Source organism: Ovis aries, chromosome 9 (genome assembly GCF_016772045.2).
Source record: "Ovis aries strain OAR_USU_Benz2616 breed Rambouillet chromosome 9, ARS-UI_Ramb_v3.0, whole genome shotgun sequence".
NCBI lineage: Eukaryota > Metazoa > Chordata > Mammalia > Artiodactyla > Bovidae > Ovis > Ovis aries.
In genome coordinates this window covers 64,640,537-64,659,162 of record NC_056062.1, presented here as the reverse complement: position 1 = coordinate 64,659,162, position 18,626 = coordinate 64,640,537, and the positions used below count along the sequence as shown (strand labels likewise).

Genomic DNA, 18,626 nt, shown 5'->3' with positions numbered 1-18,626 from the left:
AGTATACTGTATTGGTGTTTTTCTTTCTGGCTTACTTCACTCTGTATAATCGGCTCCAGTTTCATCCATCTCATCAGAACTGATTCAAATGAATTCTTTTTAACGGCTGAGTAATACATATATTTAAAAATACATTTAGCTTTGTAAGAAACTGATGATTATCTTAAAAGGTGGTTGTATTACACTGTATTTCCATCAGCAGTGAATGAGAGTTCCAATTGTTCCACATCCGCATAAACATTTGGTTTTGTCAGTGTTTTGGATTATGGCCATTCTATTAAGTATATAGTGGTATCTCATCATTATAATTTGTACTCCCTTAAAGCCTTATGATGTTGCATATCTTTCTATATGCTTACATGCCATCTGTATATCTTCTCTAGTGAGTTATCGGTACATGTCACTCATTTCTAAACTGAGCTGTTCATTTACTTATTGTTGAGTTTTAATAGTTGTTTGTGTGTGTGTCTGTTTAAACTACTCCTTTATCAGATGTGTTTTTTGCAAAATGTTTTCTGCTATTCTGTATCTCATATTCTCATTTTCTTTATGCTGTCATTTGCAGACAAGAAGTTTTTAATTTTAATGAAGTCCAGCTTATATATTACTTCTTTCATGCCTTTGCTGCCATACTCAAGGTTATATAGGTTATTTTCTATAAGTGATATAGTGTTGCATTTTACCTTAGGTCAGTAACCCATTTTCAGTTGCTTTATGTTAAGGGTTTAAAAGCTTGTGCCCTGATTCTTTTTTTTTTTTTTTGCAGGTAGATGTCCAGTTGTTCCAGGACCATTTATTGAAAGGATTGTCTTTGCTCCACTGTACTGCCTGTGCACCTTTGCACAGATCAGTTATCTTTATTCCTGGGTTTTCTATTCTGTTTTCCTGATCCATTTTGTTGACATGAAATTGAGATATTGTGGGAACTCTGTAAGTTCTGTAAACATGTATCATGTTTATTATTTTTTTTAAGGAACAATATCCACAATAACATTGATATATATTTTCTTGCCAAAAATATTTAGTAGATTTCTGATTGCTGTGAGTACCTCTATCTCTTTATATATTTTCTAGCTGTATCTTCTTTTAACTACTATCACTAAAGGGGTGTTTTCTCTTTTTCCTTTTCAGAAAGAACCCTTACCTTGAATCCCCACTTTATCCTTTTCATTTCAGAAGTTACATCCCTGGTCCAGTTCCGTTTCATCTTGCTAAGACCACTGCAACAACCATTGTGATTTTATTCCACATTAAACCACCTTCTTCTTGAGGTTAAAAGATATATAGTTGACACTTAATTATGTGAGAGGTAGGGGCACTCACCCTCCATGCAGTATAAAAATCTGAGTGTAACTTTTGGCTGGCATTTTGTATAGATATTCCTCCATATACGTAGTTCCTCTGGATCTGCAGCTTCATATCTGTGGATTCAACCTACCACAGACTGTGTAGCATTGCAGTATTTATTACTGAAAAAAATCCTTGAATAGTGGGTTGGTACTGTTCAAGACCCATGTTGTCCACAAGAGTCAACCCTGTATCCATGTATGTATGTATACATATATATATTTCTAACTTTCCCAAGGATTGTCTTCCTGTTTTGTTGTTATGCTGAGCTTCCTTCTGAGGAGCTACCTGGAAACAATGCTAGCAATAGGCTCTGTTACCTCTGTACTACTTGGAAGTGGTCTGGTTGGTGGTGGCTAGGTACAGACAAAAGTACAGTATAATACACATGTGTGTATATGTGTATACACATGTGTGCATACATATATATGAATAAATATGCAAACATGCATACATATATACACACAAGAGTAGACTCCTGAGAGTCCCTTGGACAGCAAGGAGATCAAACCAGTCAATCCTAAAGGAACTCAACCCTGATTATTCATTGGAAGTACTGATACTAAAGTGGAAGCTCCAGTACTCTGGACACCTGATGCAAAGAGCCAGCTCACTGGAAAAGAATCTGATGCTCGGAAATACTGAAGACTAAAGAAGAGGGTGGTAGAGGATGAGATGGTTAGAAAGCATTACCAACTGAATGGACATGAACTTGAGCAAACTCAAGGAGAGAGTAGAGGACAGGGAGGCCTGGCATGCTGCAGTTCATGGGGTTGTAAAAGTCTAACACAACTTAGTGATCAAACAAGAAAATATATGTCTATGTGTGGGTCTGTGTGTGTCTATATATATATATATATATACACACATACATATGTGCTTATATATGTATATACACTTTGATAGATTAAGATAGACATTCAAAACTTTCAGCAATGATTCAATCAATGCTTTTTATTAATATGAGAATTATTTTTGCAAACTAGATTATTTAAAAACATTTACTCTTTTTTCCCACATTTTTGGACAGAATCCATTGTCCTACCTTTATTTATTTATTTATTTATTTATTTATTTTTAATTTTAGTTTTTTATTTTTTAAATTTTAAAATCTTTAATTCTTACATGCATTCCCAAACATGAACCCCCCTCCCACCTCCCTCCCCATAACATCTTTCTGGGTCATCCCCATGCCAGCTTGCAAATTGACTTGACTTGGCCAATGAATTTCAGCAGACAAGAAGCAAGAAGATATTTAAACATGTCTGTATGGTTGGATTTTTATCCTATGTCATTGTCTAGGGCACTGGTATCAGAAGAATGAATGATGCATGAATTCAAATTCATCCTAGATCAGCCCACCATCAGCCTATGCTTAGCACAGACTTGTGAAAATAAATAACTGTTGTTTGAGCTAATAAGTTTGAGAATGGTTAAGATTACCACTATGTCCAAGAAATAACATAGCATTACATTCAGATAATAATTTATTTATATGAACAGGTACCTCTTTGCACATAGTCAGATTGACACTATTCCAAAATTCTGAATTAAAACTATCATGATTTATTTCTCAGTTGAGATAAGCATATAGAACATAGGGATCTTACTTAATCAAATGAGTAACTTTGTTCTCCTCTGCCATTAATGATGACATTCTGAAAATATAAATGCCAAACATATCTCACATTTTACCTTCTGCTTATAACAGATAAGGAAAAACATTTTAGTCTTCAATAATTCTTTTACTTCCTTTGATACTTCTCTTTGATTCGAAATATCTTCCCCAGTTAAAGTGGGTATAATGAATAACCACAGCACAATATGTATAAAAATAAATTATTACTGGCATTGAGGGAAAAGACACATTACTTTGATTAGAAATCTTGATGACTATAGATTATCTGACAGAGGCTTTGTACAGCCTACAAGAGTTTGCCAATCAGTCAACTCTCTCTCTCTCTCTCTCTCTCTCTCTCTCTCTCTCTCTCTATATATATATATATATATATATATATATATATATATAGTCCAAAGAAATAGAGGAAAACAATAGAAAGGGAAAAACTTAGAGATCTCTCCAAGAAAATTAGAGATAACAAGGGAACATTTCATGCAAAGATGGGCACAATAAAGGACAGAAACAATATGGACCTAACAAAAGCAGAAGATATTAAGAAGAGGTGGCAAGAATACATAGAACTACACAAAAAAGATCTTAAAGACCCAGATAACCACAATGGTGTGATCACTCACCTACAGCCAGACACCCCAGAGCTTGAAGTCAAGCGGGCCTTAGGAAGCATCACTACAAACAAAGCTAGTGGAGGTGATGGAATTCTAGCTGAGTTATTTCAAATCCTAAAAGATGATGCTGTGAAAGTGCTGTACTCAATATGCCAGCAAATTTGGAAAACTCAGCAGTGGCCACAGGACTGGAAAAGGTCAGTTTTCATTCCAATCTCAAAGAAAGGAAATGCCAATGAATGTTCAAACTACCGCAAAATTGGACTCATTTCACACTCTAGGAAAGTAATGCTCAAAATTCTACAGCTAAGTTTCAACAGTACATGAACCAAGAACTTCCAGATGTTCAAGCTAGATTTTAAAAAGGCAGAGGAACAAGAGATCAAATTGCCAACATCCACTGGATCACAGAAAAAGCAAGAGAATTCCAGAAAAAATATCTACTTTTGCTTCATTGACTACGCTAAAGCCTTTGATTGTGTGGATCACAGGAAACTGGAAAAATCTTAAAGAGATGGGAATGCTAAACCACCTTACCTGCCTCCCATGAAACCTGTATGCAGGTCAAGAAGCAACATTTAGAACCAGACATAGAACAACAGAATGGTTCCAAATTGGGAAAGTAGTATATCAAGGTTGTATATTGTCACCCTGCTGATTTAACTTACATGCAGAGTACATCATGTGAAATGCTGGGCTGGATGAAGCACAAGCTGGAATCAAGATGGGCAGGGAGATAAATCAGTAACTTCAGATGTGCAGATGACAGGCACCACCTTTATGGCAGAAAGTGGAGAGGAACAAAAGAGCCACTTGATGAAAGTGAAAGAGGAAAGTGAAAAAGCTGGCTTAAAACTCAACATTAAAAAAACGGAGATCAAGGCATCTGGTCCCATCACCTCATGGCAAATAGATGGGGAAACAATGGAAACAGTGACAGACTTTCTTTCCTTGGGCTCCAAAATCACTGCAGATGGTGATTGCAGCCATGAAATTAAAAGATGCTTGCTCCTTGGAAGAAAAGCTGTGACAAACTAAGACAGTATATTAAAAGCAGGAACATTGCTTTGCCAACAAAGGTCCATCTAGTCAAAGCTATGTTTTTTCCAGTAGTCATATATGGATGTGAGAACTGGAGCATAAAGAAAGCTGAGGGCCAAGGAACTGATGCTTTTGAACTGTGGTGTTGCAGAAGACTCTTCAGAGTCCCTTGAACTGCAGGGAGATCCAACTAGTCAATCCTAAAGCAAAACAGTCCGCAATAGTCACTGGAAGGACTGATGCTGAAGCTGAAGCTCTAGTACTTTGGCCCCTTGATGCTAAGAGCTGACTCATTAGAAAAGACCCTGATGCTGGGAAAGATTGAAGGCGGGAGAAGAAGGGGACAACAGAGGACGAGATGTTTGGATGACATCACTGACACAATGTACATGAGTTTGAGCAAGTGCTGGGAGACGGTGAAGGATAAGGAAGCCTGGCTTGCTGCAGTCTATGGGGTCACAAAGTCAGGCACAACTGAAGAACTATACACACACACACACACACACACACACACACATACACATCTTGGATATATGGAGAAATATAAAGTGTAAAGCAATATAGTTCAGTTGGTAAAGAATCTGTTCAGTTGGTAAAGAATCTGCCAATCAGGAATCTGGAATCAAGGAGATCTCAGTTTGATGGGGAAGATCTGCTGGAGAAGGAATAGGCTACCCACTCCAGTATTCTTGGGCTTCCCTCATGGGTCATCTGGTAAGGAATCCGCCTGTAACATGCCTTCAACCCCTGGGTTAGGAAGATCCCCTGGAGAAGGGAAAAGCTACCCACTCCTGTATTCTGGCCTGCAGAATTCCATGGACTGTATAGCCCATGGGGTCACAAACAGTCGGACATGACTGAGCAACTTTCATTTCACTCACAGAAGTAACAGTTTATCATTCCACTTTGGGCTCAGGCAGTACCGATAGTGACTGTGAGAAAAAACTGATCTTTATATAGGACTCAGTTTTCTCAGATGCAATAATTATAATTGATTCAACTACCTCAAAGTCTCTTCCAGCTCCAAAGTTCTATGATTCAATTATTTAACTAAATACTAGTCCCTGTCCTCAGAGGAAAATTGCAAAAGCTATCTACCTGGGAGTGGGTGGAATGATCTTTTTCTTCCATGGGAAAAAATGAACATCTTTCAGTCTCACAGGTTCAGTTTCACAGTATGTTTTGCACCAAAGTATGACTCACACTTTCCCACCTCTCCAGCCATATCCAGGACTACACCATAGTTTTTTCTCTCTCCATTTTGGCCATATATCCAGGAATTCTATTAAGTACTCAAATGAACTTGTCATCTAAACACACTCGTCTTGCTGTCCAACTTCTAGCCTTATTAACTCTTACTCAGCTTTATATCTCAGTCTGTGTTTACCTTCTCAAGAAAGCTTTCCCTGAGGTTTGCATTAGATGCCTTGGGATAGTCTCCCAAAAGTATATTCCCTTTTTCATTTTCATCACTCTTCGTATTTACCACTATTTTTGATGTGTTAGTCTTCATTCCATTATTCTGGAAGCAGTGACTAAGCATCTTATTTTTTGCTATGTACCCTGTCCTTCACCATGCCTGGTATATAGTGGAAACTCAACAGTTATTTCAAAAGACGTGATTTTTAATACTCTACTGCTACTCATTCTCATTCTGGGGGTATAGATACAAAAAGGTTAACCCTCACTGCAGACTGTGACAAAGTCAAACTGAATATTTTAGGAACAGTAGTTTTCTGAAGAAACTTGATGTACTCAATGCAAAGTAAAATAAGTCCTTTCAGCTAAAAAAAGGTAACAATAAAAAATAAATTTTATTATAATGTAAGTTTTCATGAATCATGCTAAACGCCCTCTTTATTCTGAGCATGGACTGAAATGTTATAACAATCACCCACAAAATACTATATGCTATTTAGCAATTTTCCCAAGAAACACTTTTACAGGCAATATTTCAGTAAAGAAAATGAAAATTATATGAAGAGAAGAAATATTTCAAAAGACACAATAATGAAAAAACCCAAGGGGGCTCACTAGTTCTGTGTTAATAGGCCACCACCAGATAGAAAAAATTTCTAAGACAAATTTTCCTGAGAACTCAAACAAAGAATGTCCCATTGAAGGTGTATCAGTTTACTATAATGAATAAATATTGACTATAATATTTTTGGACAGAACAATGAACATATCAATATTTAATTTATAAAATATAATAAAGTGTCAGAATTCAAAGGAAATATTTAGTCCAAGCTCCTTGTTTTAAAGACAGAGAAACTTTCCTTTCAGCATTTACTGAATCAGCTATATACATGGTACACCTTAGAGGAAAACAGTTATTTGCACAAATGAACTTAGATTCTGATCTAATCCCACAAACATTGAACTATATCTCCATAAAATGCTAACATTATGTTTGTATGTGAAAATAATTGAATTCCTAGAAAATTTAAAAAATATTTTTGATACAATTATAATTATTTTCATTATTTCCAGAGTGCATTTTTAAGAGACTATCAATCATCACCTAAGTATGTTCTTTAGATGACTTTGATCTAATTTAATTGAATTCACTTGAGATAGAGTGAATATATATATATTATAGGCCTATATTATATATACATATATTATATATACATATATATAGGCCAATTTCTGAACTATAACAGAAATATTAAGGCAGATAAAGTAATCAAAAATATTTAGAATATTTTCCATTATTCTACAGCATGATTTAAGTGATAACTAATTATGTATCAGTGCCATAATTAGTCATATAAGAACCAAGGAATTAATGCTACTTTTTAAACATCTCAATAAATCTCATGAAATGATTTGAGAATTTAAAAAAAAAAACTGGAACCAAAACTTAATGCATAAATAATAGCATTAAGGCATATGTCCTAAGACTAGTAAAGAATTTTATTCATTATAAATGTATACTGTCAGTAGAAGGTGATCAGAGAACACTAATATTTTCATGTTTCCTTTCCTGATAAAAGCAAATAATGTATTGAATATTACTTTCTCAACTGTAACTGTTCATTTCTATGAGTACACATTCTCCCTGGGATCCAAGTAAGGTGTTTTTCCACCTTAAATTTTTTTTGAAAACACAGAAAAGAAAAAGAAAGAAATATATCTGATTCTACTAGCATTGAAATATAATGTAAATATTCTCTTTTTTTCTATCTTGAAAGAATTAAACAAAGAGATCACAAATGTGTTAATCAGGACTTAATTAGTGACATAAACTGAACTCATCATGGCTTAAACAAGGAAAAGTTTATAGCCTTATGCAATTAGATAACCAAGGTCTAGTATTCCCTTCAGGCAGTTAGAAGTTTCTATTTTTTCTACAGTACTGTTTTTCATTCTTTTCATCTACTGGTTCTTCTAGTAACAAAAGCTGGACACCAGTAGGCACCAAGTTGGCACCAAGTTAAATGATCCTTAAGAGCATATAATCTCAGAAAAGCGATTTTCTTCCACCTGGAATCTATATCAATTGCCCCAGGTCCTAGACTGATAACTGTATCAAAAGGAATTCTGATTAGCTCGGCCCAAGCCTATAGACCCATACAGAACTAGAAGAGACAAGGTTGATCAAAGCCTAAAATAGGTGAGCTGATAGAAGAAAGTTGGAGGATTGCTGGGCAAGCTAAAAAGCGGATGCTGCCAGAGAGAGAAAAATTTACTCTTTGTAATTAGTTTACATCACATGGGGTCACAAGAAGTTAGACATGACTGAGTGACTGAACTGAACTGATAAATATTTGGATAATATATCTTTACTATTCTTTATTTTTTTAGAAAAAGTTTTTTTTAATAAGCTAGGTATGAACTGTTAATATTTTTGAAAACTATTATCTATATCCTAGAAAAATTTCTAACAAGATATAAATGACCAACATTAATCCAGGAAGATACGAAGAGGCTTACAGTCAGAAAAACAATTAAATTTCCTAAATATTTAACATTGAGTAAATGACCAAATAGTCTTATAGCTATGTTCTCTCTTACAAGGACAAAATACACAAGAAAATGTATGCTTAGTTTATAGGAGATCTACGTTAATGTTATCTCATGAAAAATCTCTAGGTGATAAAAAAAATGTCTTTAGATCAAATAGAGAAAGTTTTTGTTTTGTTTTTAAGCAGGTGTCCCATTTAGAACCAACATACTACTTAACTGAGAACATGGTAATTATGAAAATTATTTTTAGTAGGCAAAGTTGCTAAACTTATATGCACATCAAAATTTGAAACTTCTCAAGATGAATCCTGCTTCAACTTTGAGCTCAGGTTTTAAATTATGGGAGATGTAAAACATGATTTTCACAGTAGGAAAACTAAACTTTTGAGGATGTACCTTACCCATCATATTATATAGGTCAACTCATTTTTTCAGCTTTATTGAACAAATAATCATTAATTACCTATGAGAACATAGCAGGGGCTTGCTAGTGGAAATTTAAAGATGAACATGATGCATTTTTGAGGATGGCATGGCAACCCACTCCAGTATTCTCACCTGGAGAATTCCCATGGGCAGAGGAGCCTGGTGGGCTAAGTTCATGGAGTTGAAAGGAGCTGGACAGGACTGAGAGACTAAACAGAGGGGGAGTTCTTCTGTAATGTGTGGAGTTAAGGAAGGCTTCACAGAAAAATACTTGAACTTTGTCTTAAAGGATGAGCGATGTGATGTTGAGTTTAGAACTGAATATGGATCCAGACAGAATTTACTGAGTGTAAGGAGAAGTATGAAACAACTTGCTGGGTTCAAAGATCATTTTATAAAACTTAAGTGTAGAAAGAAAAAAAACAATCTGGAAGATAAGCACTATGGAGGTTCTGGACTTCATCTTTAGACAACAAAAAGTCTGGAAACATTTTAAGCTGGAGGGTAATATGATCACCTTTCTGTTGCTGGAAGATCACCATTAGCAGTGTGGATGTGAGACTGGAAGAGACCAGGTTGAAGGGTGGGAGAAGAGTAAGGACATTATTCATTAAGAATTTTCTGGGTTTGTTTGAAATATCTCATCTTGGTGGATGTTAGCACAGGGATTGTTGGATATATTCTTTTTCTGTCACTATATTATGCTCTTGCTAAGAGAGAAAATATCTGGCTATTCTTTATTTTTCTTTCTTTCTTTTTTTTGCATCACCTCATGGCATGTGGGAGGGATCTTATCTTAGTTCCCCAATTAGGGATTCAACCCTTGCCACCTACAGCAGGAATATAGCATCTTAACCACTGCACTGCCAGGGAAATTTTAGTTGTTCTTTCTATATTCAACAGCTCATTCAGTAGGTGGCACATAGAAGATCCTTAAGCAGTACATATATTTTAAAATTGTGTTAAAAACTTAGCAGAAAACAAATTGTGCTACTTTACAATGTACTTCCAGCTCGTGAACTGCAGTGGAGACTGCTGAAATATCGATGGCACTCTCCTGCTGCTCTAAACTGTTCATGAACTTTGAAACCTGTATTCTTTGCTGAAACAGTGTCATTAATGATTAACACAGCTTGAATGATTCTAGACTTTCTAATATTTAACTTTCATAGGGTGAAGAAAATAATAAAACAAAGAGGAATATAATTTACAGGGGAAAAATCAAGAAAAATAAAACAATCAAGGCATAGATACTTGCAACAGAAGCTGACCATACTTTAACCTTTGTAACTTTGTTTTATTTTCTGGGGTTAGATGCGGATTTTAAATGGAGTAAGGATATATTTAAAATTATAATCAGGCTAACCTTTTTATTTTTTAAAACTGACATTTATACGGATTTCCTGAACTATTCAAATTAATGTAGCATCAAATTTAGTCTCAAGTTAAAAACACAGAATGCATATGTCCTGTTCTTCCTGACAACACAATGCATTCCTTTCCCTGTGTCCAGACAGAAAGGCATGACAAGCCAATCTTTGAAAAAAATAAACTCTGGTTAACAATTATTATTATGCAAGTAAAAGAATTCTGTCTACTTTACAATCCACTGTTGAACTGATAAAATAGAGAATAATACTTTTATAATAGAAAAAAATAAAATCAGATAGCAATATATTCTGATGTTCTGTTTCACATTTTCATCTTTTAAAGCATAGATTTTAATTAAACTTAATAACGTACATATGTTTTCCACCAGAATTTCGAAACTGCATTTTTGATATGTACATTGAGTGTATACCTGCACATCCATTTCTCTATTTGACTTTAAAAAGGTTAATCATGTGTCAGAGATATTTGTGATTTCAGTGTCTGCATCTACCTCACTAATGGAAGTGAAACAAAAGATTGTGTTATATACATGTAATTTAACATTAATCTGCAAAACTATCAATATTGGGATGAGTAGTTGCAATTTAAAACATCTGTGGTCCATAATTTACATAGAAGTTGATAATCTGAACACTCATACCATGCATATAATCTGAGAGATTCACAGATGCATTACAAAATAAAAATAAAGAATTAAGTCCTTTGCTATGTGTTTAAGTAATTAGTAGATTTTTGCCAGGCAATTTGTATAAAGTTTATAAAATCACATTGCATATTCTTGGAAAGGCTAGGAGTCCAAAGTGACTAAAGCCTAGGCACTGTATAGTGGTATAGCAGACTTAAAGGAGAGATGAAGTATGTAAAATATACTCATTTGAAAGGAAAGACAATTTTTCTTAAAGAAAAGTGAAATCAACATTTGTAATTAATTTAAAAAGGAAAGTGTTACACTGAAATATACTCTTGCTTGTATGCTGGGAAACTTTTATAGATGCAATTAAACTTGAATTTAAACGTATTCCCTGGTGTTATTAAGGTAACATATTTCCCATAGTAACAAGTTATCATTACCTTTGTAGTTAACCTTGAAGCCAACAGATCCAACACTTTCATCTGTTTGAAGGTGCAGCCACATTTGGCTACTCATGCTTACTATCAGGTCTGGCACAAAGCTTCCAGTCAGCCTAAAAAGAGGTGGATAGAGAGAGGAGAAACAGATTATTAAAATACCACTGCACTGGCAGGGAAGTTTCTAGTTGTTCTTTTTAATATGCAACAGCTCATTTGAATACCCTCTGTAAGCAAATTATGAGACAGATGAGTTTCTCACAACTTTCTCAGCTAGAAACAAACAACTGGCAGATTAATTTACAAGACTGATAGAACAGACAAATAACATAATTTAGAGATCAATGTTTACTATAAACAAGTACTAATTTATGTGCTAAACTAGGTTATATCTTTCAAATCCCTGAGGCAAGGTACTAAATTTTAAATACTGAAAATCTTATACTTCTTTTAAATTGAAAGAAAAAAAGAATCTATAAAAATCTTTAACTTGTTGCTGCTGTTTTCACACCAGTAATGTACTTCATTTTAACCTTTCAAGTTTCACAGAACTTCGTTCTAAAGAAGCACTGTGAAAAATATTTAAGTACTGTGCAAAACAATAAAATGACAAGGAGTATAATATAACCCTTTGCAATACTGATGTCAGGCTAGCCATGTCAAGTATGTTTTACTGGAAACAATTTTATTTTAAATAATATGCTGCTAATTTGATATGGCATCACTGAATCTATGCATCAATAAGCTCATTCAGTAATGTTCACTTTTATAACCTTAAGAAGAGAAATTACTTAATGATTCCACTGTCATTAATAATGCTCGGTCACATGTTTGAACTGAGGCAATAGTCATACAAAAGAGGAGAGCAAATGAGTAAATATGACCTTGAGGGGAAAAGTCTGTCAAAATTACAAACAGTTAAAACAACAAAAAAATAACTTTTTGTATTCTTGACACACTTTTCCCCTCAAGGCTCTCCTCCTATATCTGCCATACAACCCAGCAATTCCACTGCTGGGCATACACACCAAGGAAACCAGAATTGAAAGAGACACATGTACCCCAATGTTCATTGCAGCACTGTTTATAATAGCCAGGACATGGAAGCAACCTAGATGTCCATCAGCAGACGAATGGATAAGAAAGCTGTGTTACATATACACGATGGAATATTACTTAGCTGTTTAAAAGAACACATTTGAATCAGTTCTAATGAGCTGGATAAAACTGGAGCCTGTTATACAGAGCAAATTAAGTCAGAAAGAAAAACACTAATATGGTATATTAATGCATATATATGAAATTTTGAAAGATGGTAACGATGACCCTATATGTGAGACAGTAAAAGAGACACAGATGTAAAGAACAGACTTGGACTCTGTGGGAGAAGGCAAGGGTGGGATGATTTGAGAGAAGAGCATTGAAACATGTATATTATCATATGTAAAGTAGATCACCAGTCCAGGTCCATGCATGAGACAGGGTGCTCAGGGTTGGTCCACTGGGATGAACCTGAGGGATGGGATGAGGAAGGAGGTGGGAGAGAGGGTCAGGATGGGGAACACATATACATCCATGGCTGATTCATGTGACTGTATGGCAAAAACCACCACAATATTGTAAAGTAATTAGCTTCCAATTAAAATTTAAAAACAAAGAATACAAAGAGGAAAGAAGAATGGATCCACTGCTGAGTAAAATATCCATCATGATAGGAAATTCTAAATTACATACTTAAAAAATAGGTTTTATTTTTATTTTTATTTTTTTTAGCATAGAAAGCCCTGTTCCTTTATTTTATTGAGTGCATTAATGTTTATTTTTTATTATTTTTTTTTAGTTTTTAATTTTTTTAATTTTAAAATCTTTAATTCTTACAGGCATTCCCAAACATGAACCCCCCTCCCACCTCCCTCCCCATAACATCTCTCTGGGTCATCCCCATGCACCAGCCCCAAGCATGCTGTATCCTGCGTCAGACATAGACTGACGATTCAATTCTTACATGATAGTATACTTGTTAGAATGCCATTCTCCCAAATCATCCCACCCTCTCCCTCTCCCTCTAGATCACTTTCTAACACCCCACACAAAAATAAACTCAAAATGGATTAAAGATCTAAATGTAAGACCAGAAACTATAAAACTCCTAGAGGAGAACATAGGCAAAACACTCTCAGACATAAATCACAGCAGGATCCTCTATGATCCACCTCCCAGAATTCTGGAAATAAAAGCAAAAATAAACAAATGGGATCTAATTAAAATTAAAAGCTTCTGCACAACAAAGGAAAATATAAGCAAGGTGAAAAGACAGCCTTCTGAATGGGAGAAATTAATAGCAAATGAAGCAACTGACAAACAACTCATCTCAAAAATATACAAGCAACTTATGCAGCTCAATTCCAGAAAAATAAATGACCCAATCAAAAAATGGGCCAAAGAACTAAATAGACATTTCTCCAAAGAAGACATACAGATGGCTAACAAACACATGAAAAGATGCTCAACATCACTCATTATTAGAGAAATGCAAATCAAAACCACAATGAGGTACCACTTCACACCAGTCAGAATGGCTGCGATCCAAAAATCTGCAAGCAATAAATGCTGGAGAGGGTGTGGAGAAAAGGAACCCTCCTACACTGTTGGTGGGAATGCAAACTAGTACAGCCACTATGGAGAACAGTGTGGAGATTCCTTAAAAAATTGCAAATAGAACTACCTTATGACCCAGCAATCCCCCTGCTGGGCATACACACCGAGGAAACCAGAATTGAAAGAGACACATGTACCCCAATGTTCATCGCAGCACTGTTTATAATAGCCAGGACATGGAAACAACCTAGATGTCCATCAGCAGATGAATGGATAAGAAAGCTGTGGTACATATACACAATGGAGTATTACTCAGCCGTTAAAATGAATTCATTTGAATCAGTTCTGATGAGATGGATGAAACTGGAGCCGATTATACAGAGTGAAGTAAGCCAGAAAGAAAAACACCAATACAGTATACTAACACATATATATGGAATTTAGAAAGATGGCAATGGCGACCCTGTATGCAAGACAGGAAAAAAAAATAGATTTTTAAAAGAAGAAATTCTCAAGTGTTTACCTACTTTATTGCTAAAAACATGAAATTTTCTGAAAAATTATAGGAGAGAAGGTATAAAGTTTCCCTTCCTAATATTGATAAAAAGAGCATCCTAATATAAAGCTGTGTTCTGGATGAAGGCTATGCTATAATTACACTAGCAGAGGGCAACATAGAGGACTGTCACATTCTTGAGGCCACCATGGCCGCAGAATGTCCAGTTCTTAGTCAACCACCAAAACTATAAACCATGATCAACAGACTGCATTAGCAATACAGCTATGCCACCAGTGTTGACTGTTACAGAATTTATTGGAATCATCACAAATGAACTCAGTTAAATATTGTGATGTAATTATGAAATTGTGCATAATATTGAGGAATAGTGTGAGATATAAAGATATATAAGATATTATAGAATTTTAGACTACATTCACTTCATTCTTGCCAAAGGAAATAAAATTTTTATAATATAAAGAACACACATACATTATCCTTTGTAATATATGTGCATATCGTATGCACATATGCATACATATATGCATTATCATTTGAAAATTCCATGGCACATGAACCTTCAATCTTCAAATTGATGAGTTCAGAAACAATCATTTTCTGAGCTACAGTAAAGAGACAGGCTTATGGGCAAGAGTGAGGACTCAAGCTCAGAGTAAAGTAAACCCATTATGAAATGGTCATGAGAGTTTAAAACTATAGGATATACATCAGCTACACCATATCAAATATACCACCAATCTATTTCCTAGTGAATATTAAAACGTGTGTTTTTTTTATAAGATTAAATTGTTCCTCTTTATTATATCCATCTCAGTCCTATACTTTTTTACCAACCAAAAAACTTTAGTACATTTAATTTTGTCAGTTCATAGAGAACTGCTAACACATATAGGCTAATTGTTTCACTGACAACTTGTACTCCTATTGGCCATAATTCTATCTAGTTTCCAATGAATTGGTGGTGTAATAGTAAAAATAAATTTTAAAATAACAGTTAAATTAAAAATTTCCCCAGTATCAAAATTTAAAGACAATTCCCCCTTTCTCTGTAGCATTTCTTTTAGAAAACTTGCAATTATAAATGACAAAATTTCTTACAGATGTATGTCAATTTTTGAAGCTAAATATGGCTCTTGTCATTTTTTCACATTACATAAATATATTTATTTGAGGCTTTAGGGTTATCTCTTTGAAATGTAAGCATCAAGGAAATGTCACTCTGTCTCCCTATTTCTGCAGGAGCTTAAGCCTAGCATATAGCCCCGTGATGTTAACTCCCTGCTTGCTGTAAAGATAGAAGTTCTATTCTCCCTTTTGATAAGGACAAATAACATGTATACAAGCAGATTGTATCTGTCTGATACATAAGGAGTGAGATTTAGTTTTACTCACAATTTCTTTAGCAGATTGCCTGTGATGTCTATCATTTGTCTGGTTTAATGCTTATTCAATATTAAAAAATGGAAAAGGTCAACTTTCATTCCAATCTCAAAGAAAGGAAATGCCAAAGAATGTTAGAATTACCACACAATTGCACTCATCTCACAAGCTAGCAAAGTAATGCTCAAAATTCTACAAGCCAGACGTCAACAGTATATGAACTGTGAACTTCCAGATGTTCAAACTGGATTTAGAAATGGCAGAGAAACCAGAGATCTAATTGCCAACAAGGGTTGGATCATAGAAAAGGCAACAAAGGTCCAGAAAAACATCTACTTCTGCTTTATTGACTACTCCAAAGCCTTTGACTGTGTGGATCACAAAAAAATAGGAAAATTCTTAAAGAGATGAGAATACAAGACCTCTTGACCTGGCTCCTGAAAAATCAGTATGCAGGTCAAGAAGCATCAATTAGACTTGGACATGGAAAAATAGACTGGTTCCAAATCTGGAAAGTAGTACATCAAGGCTGTATATATTGTCACTGTGCTTATTTAACTTATAAGCACAGTCTATTATGTGAAATGCCAGGCTGGATGAAGCACAAGCTGGAATCAAGATTGCCAGGAGAAGTATCAATAATCTAAGATACCCAGATGACACCATATTTAAGGCAGAAAGTGCAAAACTAAAGAGTCTCTTGATGAAAGTGAAAGAGGAGAGTAAAAAGGTTGGCTTAAAACTCAACATTCAGAAAACTAAGATCACGGCATGTGGTCCCATAAATTCATGGCAAATAGAAGGGAAAACAATGGAAACAGTGACAGACTTTACTTTTCTGGGCTCCAAAATCACTGTAGATGGTGATTGCAGCCATGGAATTAAAAAGACGCTTACTCATTGGAAGGGAAGTTATGACCAACCTAGACAGTATATTAAAAAGCAGAGACATCCCTTTGTCAACAAAGGTCCATCTAATCAAGGCTATGGTTTTTCCAGTAGTCATGTATGGATGTGAGAGTTGGACTATAAGGAAAGCTGAGCACTGAAGATGCTTTTGAACTGTGGTGTTAGAGAAGACTCTTGAGAGTCGCTTAGACTGCAAGGAGATTAAACCAGTTGATCCTACAGGAAATAAGTCCTGAATATTGATTGGAAGGACTGACGCTGAAGCTGACGCTCCAATACTATGGCCCCATGAAAATGCAAAGAACTGACTCACTGGAAAAGACCCTCATGCTGGGGAAGATTGAAGGCAGGATGAGAAGGGGATGACAGAGGTTGAGATGGTTGGATGGCATCACTGATTCGAAGGAGATGAGTTTGAGGAAGCTCTGGGAGTTGGTGATGGACAGGGAAGCCTGGCATACTGCACTCCATGGGGGTCACAAAGAGTTGGACACAACTGAGCAACTGAACTGAACTGAACTGAATATTAAGAGTGCTTCATTCTTTCTACATTTTTGGAGAGTCTTAACTTGGTTTGCATGAGATATTATTTTTAATTATATTTCCTCAATAGTTTGGTGATGAGGATGGGATACAAATGACAGTTCCAGAATTAAATGGACCAGCTGATGCTCTTATAACGACACAGCCTAGATATAAAAGACTGAATTATAAAGTCTCAATTATAGTGCTCTGCTCTTTTGGAATACTAGTTAGATGAACCATGCTCTCCAAATTTAAGATTTACTACTGAGTAACCCTGGTTAAATTGGGCTCTAAAATCCCTTCAGGACCATGATTAGCTTTGATGATGAAAATATATGGGAAGCCAGGAATGCTGCCTAAAGTTCTTTTTTTTTAATTTAAACATTTTTTATTTTGTATTGGGGTATAGGCAATTAAGAATGTTGTGGTAGTTTTAGGTGAACAGTGAAGGGCCTCAGCCATATATATACATGTATCAATTCTCCCTCAAATCCCCTCCAATCCAGGCTCACCTGCAGTTTTTAAGCAGCTAGTATCTCTGTCACATTTGGAATACTTATGAGAATACAATTTTTCAAGATGTATGAGGGATTTAAAGGGGGCACGTTATAAGCCCATTAATTACTGGTATTTGAAGAAGAACTAAAAGGCCTCTTGATGAAAGTGAAAGACAAGAGTGAAAAAGTTGACTTAAAGCTCAACATTCAGAAAACTAAGTTCTTGGCATCCAGTCCCATCACTTCATGGCAAATAGATGGGGAAACAGTAAAACAGTGCTGACTTTATTTTTCTGGGCTCCAAAATCACTGCAGATGGTGACCGCAGCCATGAAATTAAAAGACGCTTACTCCTTGGAAGGAAAGTTGTGACCAACCTAGACAGCATTATGAAAAAGCAGAGACATCACTTTGTCAACAAAGGTCCATCTAGTCAAGGCTATGGTTTTTGCAGTAGTCATATATGGATGTGAGAGTTGGACTATAAAGAAAGCTGAGCACTGAAGAATTGATGCTTTTGAACTGTGATGTTGGAGAAGACTCCTGAGAGTCACTTGGACTTCAAGGAGATTAAACCAGTTGATCTTACAGGAAATAAGTCCTGAATATTGATTGGAAGGACTGATGTTGAAGCTGAAACTCCAATACTTTGGCCATCTGATATGAAAAGCTGACTCATTGAAAAAGACTCTGATGCTGGGAAA

The 18,626-nt window shown here is 35.3% G+C and overlaps 1 protein-coding gene across 2 annotated transcripts in view; it reads right to left on the bottom strand.

The window, feature by feature from the left end:
* The window catches only part of CSMD3 (CUB and Sushi multiple domains 3), a 1,392,034-nt gene that overhangs the window by 590,757 nt on the left and 782,651 nt on the right, over window positions 1–18,626 (bottom strand). For both annotated transcript variants that reach the window (XM_060393469.1, XM_027973090.3), the window contains one exon: window positions 11,497–11,609. In XM_060393469.1, coding sequence (XP_060249452.1) covers window positions 11,497–11,609 — 113 coding nt within the window. The remainder of the gene's footprint in view (window positions 1–11,496; window positions 11,610–18,626) is intronic.